At 45.0% G+C, this 19238-nt stretch overlaps 1 protein-coding gene across 1 annotated transcript in view; it reads left to right on the forward strand.

Moving 5' to 3' along the window:
- Positions 1 to 16655, forward strand: part of GPRC6A (G protein-coupled receptor class C group 6 member A) — a 61576-nt gene extending 44921 nt beyond the window's left edge. Inside the window, exon 6 of the mRNA XM_033938405.1 lies at positions 15289 to 16655. Coding sequence (XP_033794296.1) covers positions 15289 to 16412 — 1124 coding nt within the window. The 3' untranslated portion in view covers positions 16413 to 16655. The remainder of the gene's footprint in view (positions 1 to 15288) is intronic.
- The last annotated feature ends 2583 nt before the right edge of the window (positions 16656 to 19238 follow it).

The raw sequence follows: 19238 nt of genomic DNA on the forward strand, positions 1-19238 counted from the left end.
TTAATGTGTAGCACTGCGTGCATCTGATAGCGCTATAGCAATAATAAATAGCAGTAGTATGAAAAAGAGCCCTTCTGTTATGTAGGTTCCCGCTGGTGATTATCGCTCAGGCAGGCTGCTGTGGTGCTCAGTGATATAAATATTTCCAATTACTACACATTGCTGTTCAAAGAATTCCTCTATTAAACATAGAACCTGAGTTTGAGAATCCCCTATGGAATCGGGATTTATCCCGATTAAACTTAGATTTTACACTCAGGTGTCAGAAATCTGACCCATAGCGGGGCATTGTATCATCCCTTCTGAAACAATATTTACTTCTCTGTGCTGTAAATTTTCCTTATGTTGCTACATGGGTCTCTTAGCCTGTAAATCGCCTTGAACCTGTACAGGAAAAGTGTGATTAATAATTCCTGATTAGATTAGATTAGATCTACCCCAGAGGGGGAAGCTATCAGGGTATGATCAGCACTAGTAGCCCAACAGAGGGACTAGGCTAAGGGAATGTGAATGGCACTATAGTTACCAGGGTACAATCGGCACCAGTAGCCCAATGAGGGAGAAGGCTCCATGGGAGCAGTCAGCTAAGAGGGAGAGTAGCGACTTTCAGAGCTCCAAGGAGACTACAGTAGGAGCAGGCTCAGCCAGCCTGGTAGGACAGCAGCCACCTACCCCTGAGAGCTTCCACAAATGAGTGAGACCTAGGGGATTGGGTGAGGGTGGGTTGGAAAGGAGAGGAGAGGAGGAATTTAGGCACACAGCCACACTCACCTATGTGTCTAAACTGAGAAATTTGGGAGGAGCTGCAGTTACAGTGTTGGCAGTCAGAAATGGAAGAGGTGTAAAGATTCAAGAGACTAAATAAGGGAACAAAGGAGCCCAGGGAAGGACTGAGAGTGCTGGGCTAATCAGGGGCCCAGCAGAAGAAAGTGGCAGTGCTGAGGGAGGAGAAGAACCCTGGGGACACTGGGAAGAAGAAGGGACCAGGAGGCAGGACAATGAGAAGCCATGCTGCAGGAGTGAGGAAGAAGCAGGCTGACCGGAAGAGGAAACACAGACAAGCCTGGGCCAGAGCAGAGCTGCAAGCTGCAGGAGGAGGTAGGGTTGCCAGATTTTACAATTGTAAAATCCGGACACCCTAGGTTTGCCCCCAGGTCCACCCATCTCTGCCCCAGTCCCGCCCTAGCAATGCCCCCCCCTCCCCCTCCCCCACTGCCTGCTTTGGTTGGACAGGAAGCAATCCGTGCATGCACGTATATCACACGATGACGTTACACGTATGTGTGCATGAGCATGACATCATTACGTGACAGCCGCGCATGCTCGGATTGCCTCCTGCCTGATGCGATTGAAAGGAGGCTTTTAGAAACCCTTACAAAGTTTTGAAAAGCTGTCTGGACCCCCGGACATGCCCTCAAAAGGAGGACATGTCCGGGGAATTCCGGACATCTGGTAACCCGAGGAGGAGTGGAACTGCTGAGAGATTGACCAGTTACAGGGAGCTTCTTAGAAGAGATGAGCCCTAGGGGACACTGGAGAGGGAGAGCCTGGTTAGGAGCTGGAGAAGAGACCTGCATGAGAGTAGGAAAAGAGAGAGAGAGCTGCCTATAGAAAGATCTGCATTAGAGGGGGAGGACCTGGCCACAGAAGCCCCACACTTCAGGAGAGACAGAGCGTGAGATGCTGGGAGCAGAGAGAAGAGCCACATAAGGGATCCATGTGAGAAGGAGTAAAGAAGGCCCAAGTGAGCCCCAAACAGCCTCACCCCTCTCCCCAGAGAAATTTAACTGGCGGAGTGTGCCCCTGGAAACTGCATGTAACCCTACCCTCCAAGAACTGTACTGGAGCCTGAGACCTGTCTCAGAGTCTGCCTTTGGGGGCTAGTGGTAGTCAGTCAGTGATAACAGTAGGCCTAGGATGGGTGGGAAGAGTCTGCCTGAATGTGAGCACAGAAGCCATTGTTGTTGGGGAGGGATAGATAGCAAACCCCTGTTTGTTTTTTCTTTGCATCTAGTTAGCCCCCTTTTTTTTTTTTTTTTAGATTAGGGTTTTCTCTTATTGGTTTGTTTTCAACTAGCGTAGTAGGTGATTCAGAGTTCCTGAGCTGACGAGCTGACTAGAGGGCCAGTGAGAACGTGGATGCCAAGGATCATGGTACCCAACGCAAGCAGCTGCAACATTTCCAGATACTTTCTTAGACTGGTAAGTTGAGTTGAGTATACAAAGTAGTGGTAAGCGTGTCAAACCGATTGCAGATTATAGAAGTTAATCAGGCCATTGAACAGTTGCCAATTCAGAGGGGTAACCTGTAACATTCATTTGCCTCTGTAATTTACCCTATAGTATTAACATCTTGCATTATCTAATTTTACCGATTAGTACCTATTTAAAGAGCTTACCCTCTTTTCTCCCATTGCTATCTAATAAATCTTATAATTCCTCTTCTTGTTGAATCCCTTGGTTTTGTTGGAGTTATTTGGGAACCCTGCTAGGTACCGTTACACTTGCACCAACTTGTAACCCCATGTTGGTGCCCACAAGACTAAAATAGACCTGAGAGTTAAAAGGTTGAAAAGACTGAGTTAATGAATTTGGATATCTGAAATATAGGCTAATGCTGTTGGTTTAACTGCATATTGCTTAAGTGTGTGATCACTGAAACTATTGAAAGTGTTTGACAAAAGGTTTTATGACTAGGCTTATGTATATAGTTCAAATAAGTCTGTTTAGTTTATTAGCCAACCTTGTTTACAGAACTCGTTTTAGATTTTTCCTAAAGGGAGAAGAGGGTGAACCCACCCAATAATACTGTAGCAGTGAAGGAAGTGTTCAGAGACAAGAAGACTTCATTTAAGGAATGGAAAAGGCTTCAGCAAAGGAAGATCTTGCATAACGAACTTGCTACACTTCTTCAAGGGAGTAAACAGGCAGATAGACAAAGGTGACCCAGTCGACATTGTATATCTGGATTTTCAGAAGGCGTTAGACAAGGTTCCGCATAAATGACTAATTCGAAAAATTGCAAGCCATGGAATCGAGGGCGATATACTCATGTGGATTAAAAACTGGTTGGCAGATAGGAAACAGAGAGTGGGGGTAAATGGACAATACTCGGACTGGAAAAGCATCACAAGTGGAGTGCCACAGGTTTCGGTGCTCTTCAACATATTTATAACTGACCTGGAAATTGGTACGACGAGTGAGGTGATAAATTTGCAGATGATATGAAGTTATTCAAAGTAGTGAAGATGCAGGAGAATTGTGAAGACCTGCAACGCGACATAAACACACTCGAGAAATGGGCCACAACATGGCAAATGAGGTTTAACGTGGATAAGTGTAAGGTGATGCATGTCAGTAACAAAAATCTTATACACGAATACAGGATGTCCGGTGCAGTACTTGAAGAGACTCCCCAGGAAAAAGATTTGAAAGTACTGGTCGATAAGCCAACGAAGCAGTCCGCGCAATGTGCGGCGGCAGCGAAAAGGGCGAACAGAATGCTAGGAATGATTAAGAAGGGGATCACGAACAGATTGGAGAAGGTTAGCATGCCGCTTTACCGAGCCATGGTACGTCCTCACCTGGAATACTGCAACCAGCACTGGTCACCATACATAAAGAAGGACATAGTACTACTCGAAAGGGTCCAGAGAAGAGTGAAATTGTATATCTGGATTTTCAGAAGGCGTTTGACAAGGTTCCACATGAACAACATGCTTGGACCCATGCTCTTCAACATCTTTATAAACGATCTGGACATTGGTACGACGAGTGAGGTGATTAAATTTGCAGACGATACGAAGTTATTCAGAGTAGTAAAGAAACATGGGGATTACGAAGATCTGCAACGTGACATAATCAAGCTCTAGAACTGGGCATCGACATGGCAAATGAGGTTCAACATGGATAAGTGTAAAGTGATGTATGTCGGTAACGAAAATCTCATGCACGAATACAGGATGTCCGGGGCGGTAATTGGAGAGACCTCCCAGGAAAGAGATTTGGAAGTTCTGATTGACAAGTCGATGAAGCCATCCGCGCAATGCATGGTGGTTTGGAAAAGGGCAAACAGAATGCTAGGAATGATAAAGAAAGGGAACACAAACAGATTGGAGAAGGTTATCATACCACTGTATCGGACCATGGTGCGCTCTCACCTGGAGTACTGCGTCCAGCACTGGTCACCGTACATGAAGAAGGACACAGTACTACTCAAAAGGGTCCAGAGAAGAGCGACTAAAATGGTTAAAGGGCTGGAGGAGTTGCCGTACAGTGAGAGATTGGAGAAACTGGGCCTCTTCTCCCTTGAAAAGAGAAAACTGAGAGGGGACATGATCGAAACATTCAAGATAATGAAGGGAATAGACTTAGTAGATAAAGGCAGATTGTTCACCCTCTCCAAGGTAGGGAGAAGGAGAGGGCACTCCCTAAAGCTGAAAGGGGATAGATTCCGTACAAATGTAAGGAAGTTCTTCTTCATCCAGAGAGTGGTAGACAACTAGAACGCTCTTCCGAAGTCTGTTATAGGGGAAAACACCCTCCAGGGATTCAAGACAAATTAAGACAAGTTCCTGCTGAACCAGAATGTACGCAGGTAAGACTTGTCTCAGTTAGGGCACTGGTTTTTGACCTAAGGGCCGCTGCGTGAGCGGACTGCTGGGCACGATGGACCACTGGTCTGACCCAGCAATGGCATTTCTTATGTTCTTATGTTCTTTTCCCAGGTGGAAGCACTAAGCACTAACCATGTGAGGGACCAATGGAGGCTGCCTTCAGGGGACTCCAACCACATTGGGCCCCGGATTAGAGCTGCCAGATTCGCCTATTTGAATCAATTCAAATTGATTTGCTGTCCGCAAAAATTTGACTCTCCGATTCAGTGACCAACACCCCCACCCCCAACTCCCCGGTGAGACCTGACATACCTCCAGGCCCTCTAAAGCAGCAGCGGTGGTGGTGGACAGTTAACAGAGGCAGAGCTCTGATCGGGTGGGAGGGTGGGATGAAAAGCTGCTGCACAGGGGGATGGGTGGGAGGGAGGAAATATACTGCACATGGGTGGAGAGAGGAGAAAGGAAGAATTGTTGTGGTGGAGAAGAGGAAAGGAGAGATGAAAGGGAGAGTAGAAAGGGGTGAGAGGGATAAATCCTGCATATGGTGGAGGGAAGGGAGACATGCATGGAGAAGAGAGAGGGAGAAATGTTGGACATAGGGTGAAGGGCATGGAAAGATGGTGCATGGGGAGAAAGAAAGAAATGTTGCACATGATAATAGAGGGGAGAAAGGGAGAGATGCTGCATGGAAGGGAATAGAGTGGTTTGACCCAGGGCACAAGGCAGGGAGAGAGAGAAATGGTAGACAGTGAGAAAGAAATAAATGTTGGATATGGCAGTGAAAGGTAGAAAGAAATAATTTTATTTTCTATTTTGTGATTATAATATGTCAGATTTGAAATGTGTATGCTGCCTGAGTTAGTGTTAGACTGCGAGCATAAGCTAGGACCAGCGCTGGCGTGGGGATGGAGAGGGCAAAAGGGGGTAGGATGAGTGAAAAGGCTACAAAATAAACCCTCCAGGATGTTTGAACATAAACACCCAATTGGGCAGGAAAAGCAAATAAAATTGAAAAATTGATTCAATAGGCCAAATCGAATGGAATTGAAAGATTTTCCCTGAACCCAGAACCACCCTGAAGCAGGCGTTACAAAAAGTACTAGATGGAGGTTAGGGGATAATAGGCCCCCTACTTTTGTAGGCCCTCAGGCTCTACTGTCCCAATGCTCAGACAATGGAGAAGAGAGGCAAATCCACTCGTGCTGAACCCATAGCTGACTCTCGGTTTAACTACAATAAGTGACAGGGTTGTGAGGAGGAGAGTTAAATGTTTAAGTTCCACATCAGGGCTAGGAGGTAGTGTTTTATCTGCACATACACACAGGTCAAGAACCCTGCCTGCACACACAAGAAAAGGTACTGAAACAAATTTTAATTAGGTGTTATAGCACAGCAAAGAGCAACTGAACTATTTGCATTGACCTGATCTCATCTTATTTTGTACTTTTTACTTGTGTTATTTCAGTTTGGTGTTACCCACACTAAATGGCATAATAATACTTCTGCTTTACTCCGAAAACAGGCATATGTTTATCTATAAAAATGTGAAGTCGGGTTGGATTTGAAGTTTTCTAATTATTCTAACAAGTGATATGGCAGAATAAATTAATGTAGAATTTCTTTCATTATATGGTGCAAATGTTTATTGCTTCTTTTTCAAAATTTGCATAATCCTTAATTAAATAACAGATATAACAATAATTGTAGCAGCAAAATCATAGGCTGTAACTTGATTTGATAAACTGTAACATTGGCATTCTCATCATTCCTCACATGATCACTCTACTCTCTCTCTCATCCAAAATAACTGAATAGACACAGAACAGTATGTATGAGGGGGTGCGGAAAAGTTCTCAGCCCAACCAAGAAGAGAATGATGTGGACATGGTTCAATCAATGATCTGAAACGATGATAACAAAAACCATAGAATTTCGTTTCTGCAAATTGGCACCTAAAGAAATAAGATAACACTCATTTCAGCTCCAGTTACAAAATAACGCTCAGAATTTAGGAAGTTGTTTGGTTGGGCTGAGAACTTTTCAGCACCTCTTCATTAGACAGAGTATGAGCCTCCCATGAACCATGAATCATGAACCAAGTGCTAGCTTCAGTTTTTCGTTGGATTGCATACTTGTTTACAGCTATACATGCATAAATAAATGTCTGAACTCTGAATGCAGAGGAAATAAATGCAGTCTGTTTGGGAAACAAGAATAATTTATTGAGTGTTATTCATAGGGCTATTTATGTTAAAAGCCGAGCCCATCAGACATAAATAAACAATCCCATAGGCAGCGTCAACAAAAACCTCAGATTTTTTCTCTCAGTTTTCATTTTTTCTCTCAGTGTTGTAATTTGGAGAGGGGGGGGGGTGCATGATGACTAATCAAAATCAAGTCTGAACTTGCAAACAGGACCAGAGCAGAATCTAGGAAGTGAGCGCAGCTATTTCCAGGCAAACTGAAGTTCAGCTTCTAGGCATCACTCAGCTTCACCAACAGGTCTTCTTGTGATACTAGGGTGATTCACCAAGTGCGGCACCAGCAGGTCCGGAGGTGTCGGTATAGTTAAAAGTGTGTCTCAGGCTTGTGTTCTAGCTGTGGCTCATAATAATTTTTTTTTTTAATATACCATTCACATCCTCTGTAATAAAACCCATACCCGCGCATGCGCAGTTGAAATGGAGTGATCCCTGCTGTTGTGATTTGGGCTTCCTTGTTTCATTTGCAGCGTGTGGCGGCTTGCGGCGCGTGTGGCATGCGGTGGCTTACGGTGCATATGGCGGTGAGAGCAACGGCAGGAGGGTGTCCTTCGAAGTGCTGCAAGGTTGTCTGGCTGCTACTGCTGCACAGGGAAGTGGAGGGGGAGAGGGAAAAGGGGCTTCTTTGGGGGGAGGGGTGTGCTGGAGGGCAGGCAGCAATCTTGGTATGCTCAGGGGGGGGGGCAGAGAGAGATAGGCAGGGGGCCAGGGTGAGAGACAGACAGAAAGAAAGACAGACACAGGGCCAGGGAGAGACACAGACAGAAAGAATGATAAACAGACAGGGGGCCAGAGAGACAGACAGACAGACAAACAGCGGCCAAGGAGCGAGAAAGAAAGAAAGACAGACAGACACGTCTATTCTAGCACCCGTTAATGTAACGGGCTTAAAGACTAGTAAATTATATTAGTATAGTTGTATAATAGTTATGGGGGAAAAATCTCCAAAAGCACATGTCTAGGATGTGTGTACTAAAGGCATGTCTTATGTGCCCTTGTTGAAAGTTGCCGCTTGCACCTCCCCTCTATCCAATAGTGCATATATTGCGCTCCAATAAGGCACACCCATGATATGTGTGCCTATGGTGTAGCTTTTTCCTGGCACTTACACACATTTACGCCTCTTGCCTCCGCTTCATAGCTCCAGAAAGGGGAAGGGAGAAGCCAACAATCATTCCCTCCTTCTTCCACTGATCCTCACTGCAGCACCCCTCGCCTAGCGTGGTCCCGCTCACTGGATGCACCAGCTCCTCTTCGGCCCAATAAAAGGGCCATTGATGAAGAAAGGACGCTGGACCCAGCTCCAGGAAGGGGATGGAGGAAGCCAACCATCATTCCCTCCTTCTTCTACCTATCCTTGCTGCAGCACCCCCTCACTAGCATGGTCCCGCCCACCGGATGCACCAGCTCCTCTTTGGCCCAATAAAAGGGCCTATGACTAGGCGGGCTTTTCTGCCAGCGGGCCCCGCTGAATGACCACGGCCTTTTATGCGGCCCTTCATGAATGTGACCACAGAGCCATAAAAGCAGGTACAATTAAATTAACACCAAGCTAATTCCAGTCCTTAAGTCCAAAAGAGTGGATAAATCAAGATGAACTGGTTCTTGTTCTTGAGCGCACTACTCACAAACCTGTATCCCATTAAAGAAAGAGCTTCACACCATGCACAAGATCGCCTCTCAATCCTTGACCACTCAGCTTATGCCTGTACTTTGACAATTCCCACTGAAGTCAGCCCTCAACCATTGGCAACACCTCATACCCAGCGCTTGAAGTAATCATAGGCAACAGGAACAAGATGACTTTCCCATCTAGTTAGCATAACAGGAGGAAAGCTAGAACTTTGAAGCAAGTAAAGCTCCTTGCAGCAGAGACCCGCCCAGCCCCCAAAGAAGACTACAGACCAATAGAGTGCCAATACCTTAATGCAAGCTCTCTTTGCAACAAGACCCTAATTATAAATGATCTTGCAGCTAACAGCCAAGCCGACATAATCTGCAACACAGAAACATGGATTCCAGATGAAAACTCGCAAACCCTGATGGATCTATGTCCTCCAGGATACAAGATAAAATACTCACCAAGAACACACAAAAGAGGTGGAGGCCTCCTACTAATATATAAGTCATTTCTCACCATAAACATCCTTGATAAACAGGCAGACTCAGACCTGGCATACCTGATCTGCACCCAGAAGAATCACATGGAAGGTAAAGATGTAAGCCTGCTGCTACTATACCGGCCACCTGGCAGCTGGAACACAGTGGAGGACAAGCCCCTCAAATTGATCTCTCACTGTGCCACACTCATCCCTAACTTGGTGATGCTGGGAGACCTCAACCTCCACCAAAATCCGCACCTTCAAAGAACTACTTGAACAACTAAATATCCATAGTCCACCTCGAGTCCCTACACACAGAGATGACCACAGCCTTGACTTTATCACCTAATCATCCTATCTTTCGCTCTGCTCCTCTCCTATCTCTTCTTTGTGTAAGTCATCTTGAGCCTGCATAGGTATGTGCGACGCACAAATAGAAGATTAGATTAGATAATCCAGAGGATTAAACTTTCCATTAGTAGACCATATCATATGGGAACAGCTAATATGATCTACCTGAAACTGCCTAAAACATCTGTACACAAAGCTAATGAGACAAAGAACTGGCAGCAGAACTGGGGAAACTGGAAGGAACACAGAAAATGCCAAAGAGAATGTCATCGAGTGGTTAAGAGAGTGAAAAGGGAATATGAAGAGAGGCTAGCCAGGGAGGCAAAAAATTTCAAATCGTTCTTCAGATATGTTAAAGGGAAGCAACCGGCGAGGGAGGAAGTAGGATCGTTGGATGATTGAGACAGGAAGGGAGTAATAAAGGAGGAAAAAGAGGTAGCCGATAGGTTAAATAAGTTCTTCTCGTCAGTCTTCACAAGCGAGGACACATCCAATGTACCAGAACCCGATGAGATCTTCCATGGAGACCAAGAAGAAAAACTGTCGAAAATAGAGGTGAGCCATGAGGATGTCCTCCAACAGATAGATAGATTGAAAAATGACAAATCACCAGGCCCGGGGAAAACTGGAAGGAACACAGGAAATGCCAAAAAGAATGTCATCGAGTGGTTAAGAGAGCGAAAAGGGAATACGAAGAGAGGCTAGCCACGGAGGGTCACGAGCGGAGTTCCACAGGGGTCAATACTCGGACCGCTGCTGTTCAATGTATTTATTAATGACCTGGAAATGGGGACGAAGTGTGAAGTTATAAAATTTGCGGATGACACTAAACTCTGTAGCAGGGTTAGAACTGCGGAAGAATGCGAGGACCTACAAAGGGACCTGAACAGACTGCAGGAGTGGGCGAATAAATGGCAGATGAACTTCAATGTAGGGAAATGCAAGGTCATGCATATAGGGAAAAAGAACCCGATGTTCAGCTACCAAATGGGGGGATCAGTACTAGAGGGAAGTAACCTTGAAAGAGACATGGGTGTACTGGTGGACACAACAATGAAGTCAACGGCACAATGCGCAGCAACCTCGAAGAGGGCAAACAGAATGCTGGGTATTATTTAAAAGGGTATTACAACCAGAACGAAGGAAGTCATCATGCCGCTATACCGCGCGATGGTACGACCGCATCTGGAGTACTGTGTCCAATATTGGTCGCCGTACCTAAAGAAGGACATAGAGATACTTGAGAGGGTTCAGAGAAGAGCGACAAGAATGATAAAAGGTATGGAAAACCTTTCATATGGAGAGAGGCTGGAAAGGCTGGGGCTCTTTACCCTGGAGAAGCGAAGACTCAGAGGAGACATGATAGAGACTTACAAGATCATGAAGGGCATAGAGAAGGTAGAAAGGGACAGATTCTTCAGCCTATTGGGAACTACAAGAACAAGGGGGGCACTTGTAGAAATTGAAAGGGGACAGGTTTAGAACCAATGCTAGAAAATTTTTCTTCACTCAGAGGGTGGTGGACACCTGAAATGCACTACCGGAGGATGTGATAGGACAGAGTACATTAAGGGGATTTAAAGAGGGATTGGACAAGTTCCTGTAGGATACTGGGATTGAGGGATATAGACAGAGGTAGATATAGGATCATGAAAGGGTATAGATAGAAGAAAGATGGGGATTAAAGGGTTTTAGACAAAGAATCACTTACAGGTCATGAACCTGATGGGCCGCCGCAGGAGCGGACTGCTGGGCGAGATGGACCCCTGGTCTGACCCGGCAGAAGCAACTTCTTATGTTCTAATGATGAAGCGAGGCAAGATTCCAGCAGAGGAATTCTGGGAGAAAACCATGGACCATCTCTCCCCTGTGAGTAATAATGTGGATGAGGCCCTCGAATTCTGGCACTGCACAGTCACGACAACCTTAGACAAGATAGCACCTCTTAAGACCAAGGTCCCTAAGCAGAAAAATAGGCCACAGTTCTCAGACAGACTACTTACCTTAAGAACTGAAGCCAGGCAACTAGAAAGGGCCTCGAAGAAGAACCAGACGCAGGACCAACACATCCAATGGAGAAGAAAAATAAAACAATATCAACAGGCCACATCTGAGGCCAAAAAGGCATACTACGAGAACCTCATAAGTCAATCAGAAAACTCTACCTAAAGCCTCAAATCAACCGGACATAGCACAGCTGGCACACTACTTCCAGGAAAAAAACGGGACCATGAGGGAATCCTTCACACGCTCCTTAGAAGAAAGTGTCAGACAGGACCAATCATGCCACACTGCTAAGGAATAATCAATCACTATTATAGGACTTGTGCATATCACCACTCTCCTTTATCATTTAAAGAACGCCTCAGCCCCACCACTCCACCGCTGTATTAATTCTTGTTAGCAGGAAGAATTACGTGGCACTTCATCATTGGCCTTTAAAATTTTTTCATTTTTAGTATTGTGTTTTTATATCTTTATGTTTCACTTAATGATAAATAAATTTCTTTAAACAATTATCTGTGTACTTAGCTTTTCCATCAGCCAACGCCTGGGAGTCTGACCCGACATGGCATGTTTTGCACCCAAAGTGCTGTATCAAGGGTCTCCCGAGAGCGTGCGTGTCATCCGACTCTACATTATCCCATTGTCCCCAAAAAGCTCAGAACGGGTTAAAGGTTAAACATACATAATTTCAGTACAAGTTTTTATCCTAATCTAACACATACTAGGGGTCTAATGTTAATATTATACATAATATACAGTTTACCAGTTACAATTTTCCATAGTTATCTTTACAGTGTAAAGTTTTCAGTACAAGTTTTATCACAATTTTACCCACAGATAGTTTACATGTTAGATTTGGCATAGTTACAGAGCAAGATTTTACAATATAAATTTTCCTTAAGTGGCACATATTGGTTCTGGTACCAATATACATTTCTATGTAGTCAAGGGCAGGGGTTTAGATGAAGAGGTATATTTTTATTGCTTTTCTATAGCTGAAGAATCCTTCAAGGGATCTGATCTGCGGGAGCAGTCGATTCCAGTGGCTCGGTATGAAGTGGGAGTCAGACCGCCGGTTGGCAGTTTGTAGCTGAAGGGCTCAACTGGGGGATATTTTAAAGCATATTTCCGGGAGCGGAAGGACTAGTTCAGCACTACGGAGGAAGCTTAGCCGTCACATAGCCTGGCGCCATGTCATATAAGGATTTGAACACTAGCATCAGGCCCTTGAAGACACAACGTTTGACTACAGGCAGCCAGTGAGATGACACTAGAGCCTGGGAGACAGGGTCATGAGCTCTGAGGTGTTTTAGAAGCCTGATCACTGCATTTTGAACACGCTGGAGACATCATATATTCTTCGCCATTAGACCACTGAATAGTGCATTGCAATAATCCATGCGGGAGAGGGTTTTTTTTTACTGCAAAGTTTCGAGAATCTAACCCAAGCATTTCTAGATTGGTTGTGAGTTTGTGCAGAGAGTGGTGGGCCACTCTACTCAATTCCATCTAGTTTACCTATTTAGGTAGGTACCAGAACTAGACCTGGATATAACTGCCTCTCCTCCCCCACATTCCCCAAATTGATCTGGATTTCAGGATATAAACAGCAAATATTCCTCGGACACATTGTCCAGCATCTAAGCACTATGGATAAGTTGCATTGAGTACACTGGAAAACCATTGAGGGGTGAGGGAGTGGAGTGGAAAGTTGAGGACCATGTTGGAGAACCATCTGTGTGTCTCAGTCCAGGGAGAGGAATCAGGAAACCAAACATCCCTGTGCTCCATCTTTGCAAGTCATTTTTCAGTGATACAGGGTGGTTATTGAGAGATTGCAGAGACAGTCCCTGAATTTGTTTGCAGATGAGTTGATGATTACCCACGCATTGCCTGTTCAGGAAAAGATTAAAGACATATCTCTTCCCCCAGTTCACTCAGCTCTTCCCAGCCCTGTTTATCCCACAGATTGCCATCCTAAACTAACCTGGCAATATTAAACTCGCTTATCAATAACACTATATCACAAATGTAACTCATCTTGCTGTAAGCCGCAATGATTCCCTGTCAAAAATTGTGGGATATAAGAAGTTGTATTATTGTATTGGCTATTCTGCGCATGTGTCAATTGCTATTACTAGCGACTCAGCTCATGTAAATTTGGCAACCCTCCGCAAACCTCATTTGCATGCACGGTTCTTCGAAAATGACTTGGGTGAAATAGTTATATTTACAGCCGCGATAGCAGCCCATCAGATTTTACTGGTGATATTAGAGAATCTAGAAACATAGAAACATAGAAATTGACGGCAGAAAAGGGCCACAGCCCATCAAGTCTGCCCATACCAATGACCCACTCCCTGACTTTTACTCCCCTAGAGATCCCACATGGATATCCCATTTTCTCTTAAAATCTGACACGCTGTTGGCCTCAATCACCTGCTGAGGTAGCTCGTTCCAATGATCGACCACCCTTTCGGTGAAGAAATACTTCCTGGCATCACCATGAAATTTCCCTCCCCTGACTTTCAGCGAGTGCCCTCTGGTGACCGAGGGCCCTGTAAGACAGAAGATATCTTCTTTCACCTCTATATGTCCCGTAATATACTTAAAGGTCTCAATCATGTCTCCCCTCTCTCTTCGTTCCTCCAGTGAGTACATCCGCAGTTTTTTTAGCCTTTCTTCATACTTGAGATCCCTGAGCCCCAAGACCATCCTGCCCTAAGCTATGAGGAATATAACATCCCCTTTCTCTGTATGAGCATCATTCTCTCTCAGGCCTTGAGGACCACCATCAGGTAAGGTAATCAGGAAGACCTTGCATATTATCTCTCTTGTATCCAAATCTCTCTCATGCATACATTTATCCTGTAAACTTGACCCATTAGTGGTCTTCAAGAAAAAAAATGTAGAATAATTAGAGGTGATTAAATAGGGGCCCTTTTGCAAAGCTATGCTAAAAAGTGGCCTCTGCTGGTTTTAGCGTATGGGTTTCCTGCACACTAAAGCACTTTTTAGCACAGCTCTAAAAATGGTCAGTTTGTTTGTTTTTTTTCTATTAATGACCACATGCTCATTTTGAAATTAGCATGTGACTATTAGCACATGAGTCATTGCCGCCACCTATTTTATAGGCGGTATGGGCTACCATGCTAATTCTGCGCACATCAATGTCAACATGCTAACCAATTAGCACAGGGCATGCCTATTCTTCACCCCCAAACACAGCTCCACACTAAAAATTAAAAATCTGTTTTTAGAGTGTGGAAAGCACACACCAATTCCAAAAATACCATGGACGCCTGACCACATCCCGTGGTAGTACCTTTTTAACCTGAAGTAAGCACTCACTAGGGCTAACCACAGCTTAGTAAAAAGGACCCCTTAATTAGCCAGTATATATATATATATTTTTTTTTTTATTAGGATTTTAAATACCACCTATCAAGGTTATCTAAGCGGTTTTACAATCAGGTACTCAAGCATTTTCCCTCTCTGTCCTGGTGGGCTCACAATCTAGCTAATGTACCTGGGGCTATGGAGGACTGAGTGACTTGCCCAGGATCACAAGGAGCAGCGCGGGGTTTGAACCCACAACCCCAGGGTGCTGAGGCTGTAGATCCAACCACTGCGCCACACTGCTCCATGCGACCCTGGGCAAGTCACCTAATCCCCTCATTGTCCCAGGTACATTAGATAGATTGTGAGGGGGCAGAAAGGGAAAATGCTTGAGTACCTGAATGAATTCATGTAATCTGTTCTGAGCTCCTTGGGAGAATGGTATAGAAAATTGAATAAATAAATAAATTATATATATGTATACGTATATAAAACATTATGAATATGCAGATTTTATACCCAATAATCTAGAGTACTTTTGGTATTAATATGACTTAGCATACAACATTCTTTAAAAGTAATATTTTAAAAGTATGATTCTTTTATTTTTAGATATGGGGTATTGCCTGCTCTGTGACAACATAACTCACTGGTCTCCTGCAAACAGCTCCGAATGCTACAGAAAGGCTGTAGACTATTTCGACTGGGATGATGGGCTTGCTATTGTCCTAGTAATTCTGTCCGGTATTGGGATCTTCTTCATTCTTATAACTTGCATCATCTTTACAAAGCATCTGAACACTCCCGTCGTGAAGGCCTCTGGTGGACTTCTCTGTCACATTATCCTTCTCAGCCTTTTCTTCAGTTTTCTAAGCACTGGCTTTTTTATTGGCAAACCAGAAGATTTCAAATGCAAGACCAGACAAATGATGTTCGGCATCAGTTTTACCATTTGCGTCTCTTGCATTTTGCTGAAGTCCCTGAAAATTTTGCTAGCCTTCAGCTTTGATCCCCAGTTACAGGATTTCTTGAAGTGCCTCTACAAGCCATTCACCATGGTCTTCACATGCACAGGCATTCAAGTCATCATTTGTGCTTTCTGGCTGGTATTCAGGGCTCCTTATGTCGTAGAAAATCTCACCATTTCAAAAATGATTATACTGGAATGTGAAGAAGGATCCATCATTGCGTTTGGTGTCATGTTGGGATACATAGCCATCTTGGCTTTTGTTTGCTTTATATTTGCGTTCAAAGGCAGAAAGTTACCTGAAAATTACAATGAAGCAAAATTCATAACTTTTGGCATGCTTATTTACTTCATAGTCTGGATCACCTTCATTCCTGTGTATGTAACTACTTTTGGAAAATTCTTGCCAGCTGTCGAAGTGATTGTCATTCTAATATCAAATTATGGAATTCTTGTCTGTACTTTTTTCCCTAAGTGCTATGTAATACTATACAAGCAGGAGTCAAACACAAAATCTGCCTTTCTTAAGATGATTTATAATTATTCTTCCAAAAGTGTAAGTAGCCATACAATTAGTCAGATGTCAATGGAGTCTAGAATTACAGAGCACAGGTCTTCTATTACAGACTGCTGCTGTAGGTCTTCAATCAATTGTGTAAGCGATAGTTATTTTTATTTTCAGAAGCCTGAGCAGAGATTTACATCAGTACAAGGACCCCTCAGCAGTTCAGCTCAACTTCTCCAAAGAAAGAGAACATCCAGCATATGATAAAGGTTTCAGTTCCTATACCAGAGCTGCCAAGTGGGTTGACCCGCTCTTTGAGAGATTCTCTCATGGTCTCTTCAGTCTTTGCTACACCGTAACAGCTGATGTAACTTCCTGTTCTGGTGCAGCAGGAACCGAAGAGACCACGGGAGACGGAAGCCACCTAGCCTGCAGGCAGTGCTCTACTTTAATTGCTAGATATGCCAGCGGCTATGAAATGTTAGAAAGAGGGAAGGAAGAGAGAAAGCCAACCACGGGGGGGGGAAGGGGGAGGAAAGGAAGAGAGAGACCCGACATGACTGAACTGGATCATGGTGGGGAGAGAGGAAGGGAAGAGAGAGAGAGGGGGGGAATATAATGGACCACGTCAGTTGGTGGGTCACAGGTGAAGGCAAGTGGTGTCGGCGGCAAGGCAGCTAATCAAGGAGGGCAGCGGCAGCAAGGGCAGCTCTCTGGGGTGGGGGTGGGGGGCAGTGACAGCAAGGGCGACTATCTGGGTGGGGCAGTGCAGCAAGGCAGCTGTTTTAGGGAGACAAAACAGCACAATTTAGAATGTGAGGTGGGGGAAAGAGCAATTCTGGATGGGCGCAGGGAAGGAGAAACAATTATGTTTAACCTTTTTACAGTTAACCATTTAGGGCCTCTTCTATTACGGTAAACTGCGCTAGCAGTTTCTAGCATGGGGAGCCACACTGAATGTCTCGCGCTGCTTTTGACGCTCATAGAGTTCCTATGAGCGTCGGGAGCAGCGCAGGCCATTCAGCGTAGCTCTGCGCTAAAAACGGCTAGCGCAGTTTAATAGAAGAGGGGGTTAATGCATTAATCACATTATTAATGCATTAAATGTACAGCCCTAATCTATGCATATACAGTAGCTGTCTCAAGATAGATAGATATGAAAATTGTTTGCAGTGCTTGTTTACAGTCTTCCTCTCTTGGTTCAGTTTAGGGGGTGCCAATCACACTTCACCCAATAAAAGGATTTATCCTGAGGGACAACTTTCAAACAAAGGATCAGTGAGGGGGGGGGGATACATTATTCAGCTGGTGGCAATCAGTGTTTTGCTGACCACTGCTGGCATTAAACCATGAAATTCAATGCTGGCACTGGCACGGAATTTCCTGGTTTGTGGAGTCAGCTAATACAGACCCGGTTAAGTGCAATATTCAGCACTTAGGGCTAGATTCACCGATCGGTTTGCGACCCCTTTGCAACCAGATTTCCCTCAGGCTCCATTCACTAACCTCTCCTGCGATCCGCTTCGAATCCGTGCATGCAGATGAGGGGAAACGCATGCAAAGTAGACAGGGACATGATTCACCAAACAAATTTTAGAAACCGACTGGGCTGGCCAATGAATCGAAGAAGCGACTGTTGGAGACCACTCGCAAACGACTTTCTGACTCTCCAGCAACATTGAAGCCCTGCTCTCTGCTGCCACAAATATCTCCTGCCTGCCGCCCCAATGCTCTTCCTCTATCTCTCATGCCTGCTCTGCCCCAAATCACCGCCCTGCTTGTCCTCATTTCTCCTGCCTGTTCTGTCCTGAATCGCCACCATGTTCATGGAGTAGCCTAATGTTTAGAGCAGTGGCATGAAAGCCAGGGTTCAAATCCCACTGTTGCTTCTTCTGATCTTGTGCTTTCAGCTACCACTGAAAAAAGGGAAAGGGATTGGGACTTGTGTACTGCCTTTTTGTAGTTATACAACCGGTACTTCAATGATTTTCCCTATCTGTCCTGGTGGGCTCACAGTCTATTTAATGTACCTGGGACAGTGGAGGATTATACTGTTCACAAAATACACCAGTCCCTGGACACAGGACTTTAAAATGCAAATACTTTATTCCAAATTGTAAAAACAAAACAAACAAGCACTGTAACCGAGATCCAACACGGGCTGTGTTTCGGCAAAATTAGCCTTCCTCAGGGGTCCTTATGGAAGGTAAAAAATCCAATGTACAAAATAAGAAAATAAAATAACATGAAATTAATGAAAAACATAACATCGATGATATAAATAAAACAACAAATAAACAGAACAGCCCGGGTGTCCTATACAGAATCGGGCCTACACCCACCTAAACTAAATCCAATTCTGTAACTGACGTCCATGTTACAGACGCCAGTTACAGAACCAGATTACTTTAGATGCAGCTGCTATACTTAATCACGACAAGGGATCTCCCTGCTGCGATTATTATAACGGCCACGGCTGCAGCCGCCAGTCTCCTCCTCCCCTTAAATGAATGAGGCAGGAGGGATGCCCAATCCCTTCTGCTGAAAGACACCCCCCACCCGCCCCCGATGATCACCGGCAGGAGGGTGCCCAACCCATCCTGCCGGTAGGCCCACCACCACAACCCCGACGATCTCAGCAGCAGGGTGCCCAACCCCTCCTGCCAGTAGGCCCTCCCTTCCTGAAGATCACCAGCATGAGGGTGCCCAATCCCTCATGCCGGCCCCCCCCAATGACCCCCATCCCCAAACCCACCAACAAAATGCCCCAACTACCCTCCTTGGACCCCTCCAATGAAACCCCCCACCACAGAACCCCCCAGCTCACCAGCAAGTTGGCCGGACCGATAGGTCTTTGCATTGGCCAGCTGGCAGGCCGCCTCCGTCCAAATGAGGCAGGCCCGCCCCTCCCCTGCCCAACCTACAGGAGCCTAGGGCCTGATTGGCCCAGGTGCCTAAGGCCCTTCCTATGAGCCTACATTGTAAGCGTCTCCCGCTCTACTAGGGAGACGCATATGGCTGCAATTTTTCACAATCTGCATGCATTTTAAGAACTTTGAACAGTGTAGTGTCATCTGCAAATTTAATCAC

This window comes from Geotrypetes seraphini, chromosome 3 (genome assembly GCF_902459505.1).
Source record: "Geotrypetes seraphini chromosome 3, aGeoSer1.1, whole genome shotgun sequence".
NCBI lineage: Eukaryota > Metazoa > Chordata > Amphibia > Gymnophiona > Dermophiidae > Geotrypetes > Geotrypetes seraphini.